Here is a 7,623-nt window from a genome sequence, read left to right as displayed (position 1 = left end):
ACAAGCCAATGACGCACATTTTACCAGTTAAAACAAGCAAATAGAATTCAGAAAACACACTGTCAACTAACTGTTGGAATAAGAAAGTTGTCACTTCTACTATGTCACTTTTTAACTATGGTTAAAAATATAATTTGGATAAGGACCAGATTACACTTCTTTACTTTTTGTCCCATTGTAGAGCTAACCAGAAGTAACACAGAGAAACAGATCTGCTTCCATTTGCTATTTCTTGCTATAGCAATGCTATCAGACTCAAACATGATACCCAGATGCAATGATTTATTGTGCAGGTATTCACCAATAGGTGCAGAGTACTGGGTCCCCATGCACATGAAAGCCATAGATACACGTATAGTTTGGGTGACCCCAGTTGCTCAGAACTCTCAGCTGCAGGTATCCAAAGTGCTCCAAGTTTGCAACCTGTGGAAGGGGAATAATAAGACATATGAGAGTATGTTTGCTTATTGTCCAAGGATGCTTTTCCAATAGCCTCTTTTCCCTTATGCACAGGTGTAAGTGGTGCCCAGGAAGCAAGAGGCTTAGCTGGGTTTGAAGTAATATGTCCCTTATTTTGCTGCCCTTATCTGCCCTACTTAACTTCCTCCAGCCCTACTTTAACCACATGTATGAAAGAAACATAGTGATAAAGATGGAACTTCCCAGTATTATTTGATTCTGCCCTTTCAGCTGGTTATGGTGATGCTGCCTATACAACTATCTTGATTCAACTCACTAGGGGTCTGCCTGAAAAACAGGCAGAAAGATGAAGTATTAGTAGCACCTAAGAGTTACTAAGGAACCATGCCAGAAAGTTTATCCTTGATCATTCTAGCTCCACATTCCTGCTAGCCTACAAAACTGGATTGATTAGCGATGACCAAGTCCTGAAAACATAGGAAAAGGGAGATGTAGTGCCAGAGAGAGAATGAATGAGATATGGGAGACCAGGTCAGAGGAGTCTGGAGAAGTCTACATGCAGGTCTGCTCAACATCATGGGATAGTAAGACCATAGGTGAACCAGAACCGCATATTGTCTGATTGCTCTTTTTAATTCTTTGTTTTTACTGTTAAATAAAACTTTAAGACTGCTTGCTCTCTCAACTCCTAGTCACTAAGTTTCAGAACGAAACTACAAGCACTTTGAACTCAGCACAAAACCCAGTTATGTATTGGGTACGTGAACAAGTTACTAAACCAGCTAAACGAACACAAGAATTTACAGCATCAGTAATTCTGTGGTAGCTATCTACACCCACATTCCTACCTCATGCTAAATAAAAGCTAACCCACAGTAGTTTACTTTCTTTTTTCATGGAGGGGTAAAAGGAAGAGGACTACGTTACTGCAAGTTAGTTTTTACTCACAACAGGGTAAAAACATGCACATAAGCAGTTACTGCTGAGCAGTCAGTGTGCTATAAAACCTCACCTTGTTTTACCGCACAGTAACTTCTTCTCCCCTTGTCCTAGGAGTGAAAGAATTGAAAAATTCTACCTAAGAACGAGTAAATGCCTGGGGCTTAAAACCTCTGGGGGTGCACTCTGTCCCCTTTGTGGTCTCTCAGAGGTGCCCTAAAACCAGGACAAGCCTGTTTTGAACATAATGGCTCTATAATAGGAAGCAATAGTATACTCCCAGTTTGGATGCAAAAGCGTACCTCCAGCTTGAACATTTGGTTAGGGGATCCATCCTTATCATAGACAAACTCCCCTAAGAAGGTTCTCTCCTCTTCAAAATCTTCTTTCATTCCCTGAAAGGATAAACAATAAAGGGATTTATTATCAGTAATGCCAAGGCCAGAGGTGATAATAGCATCTATAGTCTAGCATATTATGTCCCAAAACCCAGAGTATACTGGGGGACAGTGGGAAAGTCTCAGATTCATTAACCAACTCCCTGAAAGAATCAGCAAAGGTTGGTTTTGCTATAATAGGTAAGGAAGTAACTCACATAGATGGCAAAATTCTTCAGAGCACTGGGTATCTCTTCTGTCAGGGAGTCTGTCTTAGAAATATGATCCAATGCCACAGAAGCAGGACAGATTACTTTGGACAGCTTAATCACAACGTACCCTTGAGATCCACGCAGCGCCCAGCAATTCCCAGGGCTATTATCTCTCTGGAATCCAAAACACAACATAAAATAAGTGTCCATATTTTGGAAAACAAAATGATCCCATATTGAAAGCAAATGGTTCTTATGACAAAGGAGTCCAAAAATATGAGTGCTATGACGGGCAAGTGTTTGCTGGAGTAGAAGGGTTGCTGGCATTTTTAACATAATGTTGATGGGAGTTTCTCTAGAAGTGCTGAAAGTGCCAAAGACCTGCCACATTTGGGCTTTCAGCACTGCTAACACTGATGGATCTGAACTAGTCTTAGCCATGCTGGGAGTTTTTAAGCAAATCTCATTAAAGCCTGTAAGACTAAGTGCATAGTTACATGATTTTTCCATCCTCAGTGCCTATCACATAAATTGCCTTGGATGGTTAGGCCTATTATAAAGTGAAGTTGAGGATGCTTTGTGAATAGCTATCAGAAATTCAGTCTGAAGTAAATATTACTAGCCAGGTTCCCTGTGGAATTAGCTGAGGCAGACTGACACTGTAGTGATCTGGCTCATTGGCACTGGCTGTGGCAATTTTAAGCCTGAGTTCCACTTTTGGGTCTGACAATTTACTATGAATGTCAAAACTTTTTACCAGCCCTCATAGCAGAAGTAGGCTAGGCTGTGCTGTGCTGTAAAGTTGTCACCAATTCAGCTACACACTGAATATATGCAAATCTTGTGCAATGTGAATTGAATGAGACAGATTTGTGTTAGGCCCAGTTACCTTGGCCTCAGCCACTTCCTATTTTAACTCAATAATGGGGTTACCCAATCATCCAGTCATTTTTAAAAATAATTCTTCATTTACTGGCACAAAATGAAAAGCATAATTAAAAAAAAAAAAGACACTGAGCTGCTTTCCCAAAAAACCTGTTTTTAAATGACAGTATGTGGTTTTCATCACTTTTCAAAATTTAAGCATCTAAAAACAGGCAATGCATGGTTAAGGACACTACAGCTCTCGTACACATGTTCTTATCAGATAAGAAATAGGTTCTTCATCACAACAACCTTAATTCAGAACAGCAATAATGGAAGTAGGCATGTAACGTTATCACAATTCAATGTCACAAACTTTTCTAGTTGTATTACACACACAAGGTTATTCTCAAAAGACACCAATTATTGGCATTTTATCAGGTTCATTCAGTATTACTCCTAAAACTATATATAGATTCTGAAATCAAATCAGCTTACTAAAAGCAGCACATTGAAAAAGTGCAGTGTACATTAGTAAGAACTAAGGATGTTGAGCTAGTTAATTTCACATTTCTTTCTTATTAAACTAATATTGTTTTTCTTGTGACAGGATCAGAGACCAGGGGTGGCCAGGATACCACCCCCTGTTAACCACTCAACCCCTGCCCCCTACTCCAGCTCCCCAAGGTACCCTCCATTTCTACCTCGCCTGCACGCTTTGATGTTATTTGTAAGGTTTCAAAAGGCTGCCCGGGGGCCCCAGAGTGGACCCAGTCTAGCTCCACCTTGCCCCTTGGGACACTGCTATGGTCCTCCTGGCCCTATTAGTGCCTCAAGGTACCAGTTGCCTTATGGGCTATTCCAGGGGTTGTCAACCAGGGGTAGGCATACCCCTGGGGTAGTTGTGAAGGCCCTAAGGGGTATGCACTGACGGACAAGGACAGAGCACTACCATGCATCACCGTGCCACCACCTCCCAGGAGCAGAGCCAGTGGGGTGCAAGGGCAGTGGCATCCCTCTGCAGGCCACACCAGCCAGCCAGCCAGATGCAGAGGAGGGGGAAAGCTCATACGCAGCGACCACTGCCGCCACCCACCACTCCATGCTGCTGCCACTCCGTCAAATGTATGATGTTACACTGTCATATTAGCAGACTTACCTGTTTTTATTCATTTCATTTTGAATAAAGTAAAAGATTGCTCTAAGAAATTTTGCTTTGATGTGATTCAACCCTGGCCTAGCATTTACATTCATTTCCTTTTGACCCTGTCTAAAGATATTTGAGAGGGTTTGCCATTTATCTTCCACCTTGCTGTCAGGACACAAGTTAGCAGGCTCTCCATTTCCCTAGCAACTGTTAGTGACATCATAAACACAAAGTGGCTCAGAGAGATGCTACACTCAATGAAGGTGTGATATTCTAGGATAGGAGAATTGGCTGGCTGCCTCTTCTCTACCACTGTGCCTGCCTAGCTATAAATAGAACTTCTGAGATTAATTTAAAACACCCTTGAGGCCTCATCCCTTTTCAATGGTAGGGGTGAAGATAATCTCTCTCTCTCTTTCCACCCATATCCCAATCTTCAGGCTGGTCTTCTAAGGAATGTTTTTAAAGTAATATTCATATTTGGTCCTGGCATAGCTGTCAGCATTCAAAGACCCAGCAACAAGTCTTGCTTCTATTCATATTGCTGTTGCTAATATAAACATCTCGTTTAATCTGTACATCAGTTTAGTCTGCTGGAGAAGTATGGTTTGCCTCTTACTGTCCAGAAAAAATGTACTTTTGCTAAATCATCAGAAGGATGAGTGGGAAAGGGAAGAGAAACCCTTAGAAGATGACAGAGATACGTAGTTTCATGGCATTCCTACCTGGAGAATCACATCTGGAGAGCGGACATATTCCCAACAAAGTGTAAACAAACAAATAAATGCTCCTGTCCTATAGCTTTCACTGTGTTTCACAATACAAGCACCTGCAAAAAATACAGATTTGGTTAAGGAGGTTTTCTCCTTCCATAAGTACTAGATGCATAATGAACAACTCCAAAATATAACAAACCCCTCAACTACACAATGTGTGTACAAAATAGATGCATAATTATTCCCTAGTGCAAAGAGGCTTCCAAAATGTCACCTGCAGGCCACCTGTAACCTGCAAAGAAAGCATTTGTTTGCAGTCCACGAAGTTAATGGCAGCCTTCTATAATAAAACTAGCTCCTCAGCAAGGCTAGAGTCATTAACAGTTCAGTCGTAACCAAATGACAAACCTTAGCAGCAGCCCTATGGTCCAATATTAAGGATAAATTAAATGACCTTTGTACTGGACTTAGTAAGGCATCTGGCTCCCCTTCTCCCACCACCCTTTCTCCACCCCCCAAAATAGATTTCAATGTGCAAAATGTTTTGAGACATGCTCAGTTATGTGAGCTGGCCCAACATGCCCACTGGCTCAACACAGTTGCAAGAAAAGTCAGCTGCTTAAGTCCCATGAATTTAATGATGCTAAATCACTGGTGGCCAGTCGATGGCTTGCATGCCACAAGTGGCACAGACACCTGGCATATTTGATACACAAGCTCCAGAAACAGAATTAAAGGGCAGCAGGAGTTGCAGTAGCATGGGGATCGAAGCAGCACTCAGGGAAAGGCAATGGTGATCAAAGTGGCAGTCAGGAAGGGGACAGAAGCAGAGGGTCAGTACTGACTTAAGCATGTGGACCCAGGGGAATCCATGGAATTCTGTTGCCACTGGAACAAGACAACACTGAACTCAACAGCACTGGAAAATAGTGGTGGCTGGTTATTAGAGTGCCACTATCCTTTACTTTGGACTTTACTTTGAACTATCCTTTACTTTGGACTTAACTTGTGGCACAGTTGCAAAAAGGGTTGCTCAACACTGTACTAACCTCCCCACTGTGGACACCCTCCACCCCTCTCCCCCCAGGTCAACTGGCTGCTGGGGGACTCCACTGCTCGTTGACTGGCCACTAGGGGACTCCTTCCTTCTCAACCAGCTGCTGGGGATACATTGACCCAAAAAGGTCGGAAACCCCTGTCCTAGGCTTTAGCTATGTAAAGCACATTATATTACCTCCGCTAAACAAAAGGATGACACCGCAGATTAATTCTGTTACATGACCCCACCCAGCATGGTGTCTCATTCATTAAGTCGCTCTCCCTGTCCAAAACTTTGGGAACCCTTGCATTCATGCATACAGAGAATAGATGTTGTGGTCCAATTTTCAGATAGACCTTGTAGCCATACTAACAGATAACATGCTTATACATATCTTCCAGTGAGATACAAGGATTATCCCTCACTACAGAACAGTAGCAGAGCAAAGAGTTTTGTACAGCTGAATATTTATTTTAATTTGGTTTACCTGATGACTTCAGAGCAAAATCCTCCCCGTGAATGGGATCATTGCCATGTATCCACCTGCTCACTGACCCTAATGGATACTGTGAAAGAGATACTATGTTAGGGAACTCTGTACAGAATCAGAGAGAGGCACTTCCAAGACTCTGTAAGTAGCAGTAATGTGTAAGTGCCACTAATTTCCCTCTTTGCTCAAATGTGCCACAAGGAGGTTAGGGACTGAATATTTCATATGCCCTGGACCTTGTCCAATGTATAGGGGTATTCCAAGATAAGGAGTTAAGTATAATGGTGGGAGAGAGCATTGCCATTACTTCTACAGTGCCTATTCTTAGGGATAAATCTGACTTCAACCTCTAGGGCAGGGATTGATTGGTGGTCTGAATCCAATCCATGGAACCACTGGATCCAGCCTGCAGAGCTGAAAGGCTTTGGTAGCTTTCCAGTAGCAGGGGGCTTTGACTATTCTGTGGTTGGGAGAAGCAGCAGCTGCAGTCCGGTCCCAGTGCCAGACCACCTCAGACCTGAGCTAGGTCATTTTGGACTGCAGCTTTAAAAAAAAAAAAAGAAGTTGCTCTTGAGGATAGCCCCTTAATCAAAAGCCTTATATAGAATTTAATAAGTGAAACCCTTATGATTCTCAATTATTCTAAAAATCTATAGACTTCAATAAAGAATTATGTCTGCTGTATGGATGCTGTGAGCCATCCAATAGCAGGCATTTAATTCTATCAGATGATATAATTCTCAATTAAATTCTTAAGGAAGGCTAAGATACTTGTACAAATGCAATAGTTGGCTCTAGAAATTTTCCTTGAGGGTGGATTTGACATTTTTCACTTTTAAAATCAACATAAGTTTAATGAAAGCCAGAGGAAGTTTAAGGATGTAAATTTGCTATGAAGAATTTCAGAAGCAGAAACATTTTGGCTGTCTAGGGACTGTCCATAGCAATAAGCTGTCCAGGACAACTGCCCCATGAATGTTCTCCAGTAATGAACATTTTATTCTTCTGGATTTAAATCTATTCTTCAAAGTAGGGCTGTCCTATTTGAGTGTCTCAAGGCCACAGGGCCCCCAGCCACACTGCACTAGCTATACAACCCCCCATATTGCAGCTATGTGGGCTGCTCTCTGTGTCACACCATGCATCAGAGGCCCTCCCCCCTCATTCTCACCCCCTACTGCAATGCCCCCAGAAGAGCATTATCATTACCATTAGGGATAAATTGGCCCTGTCTATCATGCTGTGCCGTGCCATGCTGTGCAGGTCCCCTGAGCCACTTGGCTGTAGGCTCCCTTGGCCCTTTTAATTGCACAGCCCCACTCCATCTCACCCCACCTTCAGGGGTGGGGGCAGGCAACAGAAGCTGAAGAAGGGAGGAGGAGCCCAAAGATGCCAGTAGCAGCTTCGGGGGGGGGGGGG

General features: G+C 42.7%; 1 protein-coding gene across 1 annotated transcript in view; it reads right to left on the bottom strand.

Annotated features, from left to right (window-relative positions):
- Window positions 1–297: 297 nt before the first annotated feature.
- The window catches only part of LOC109301640 (SUN domain-containing protein 2-like), an 8,552-nt gene continuing 1,226 nt past the window's right edge, over window positions 298–7,623 (bottom strand). The window contains exons 4-7 of the mRNA XM_019522882.1: window positions 4,685–4,837; window positions 1,955–2,122; window positions 1,662–1,754; window positions 298–423 (exon numbers count right to left, since the gene is read on the bottom strand). Of these exons, the coding sequence (XP_019378427.1) occupies window positions 298–423; window positions 1,662–1,754; window positions 1,955–2,122; window positions 4,685–4,837 (540 nt within the window). The remainder of the gene's footprint in view (window positions 424–1,661; window positions 1,755–1,954; window positions 2,123–4,684; window positions 4,838–7,623) is intronic.

This window comes from Gavialis gangeticus, unplaced genomic scaffold (genome assembly GCF_001723915.1).
Source record: "Gavialis gangeticus isolate Ggan-Ray unplaced genomic scaffold, GavGan_comp1, whole genome shotgun sequence".
Taxonomy (NCBI): Eukaryota; Metazoa; Chordata; order Crocodylia; family Gavialidae; genus Gavialis; species Gavialis gangeticus.
Note: the sequence above shows the minus strand (reverse complement) of the source record. Positions and strands in the feature narration are given on the sequence as shown.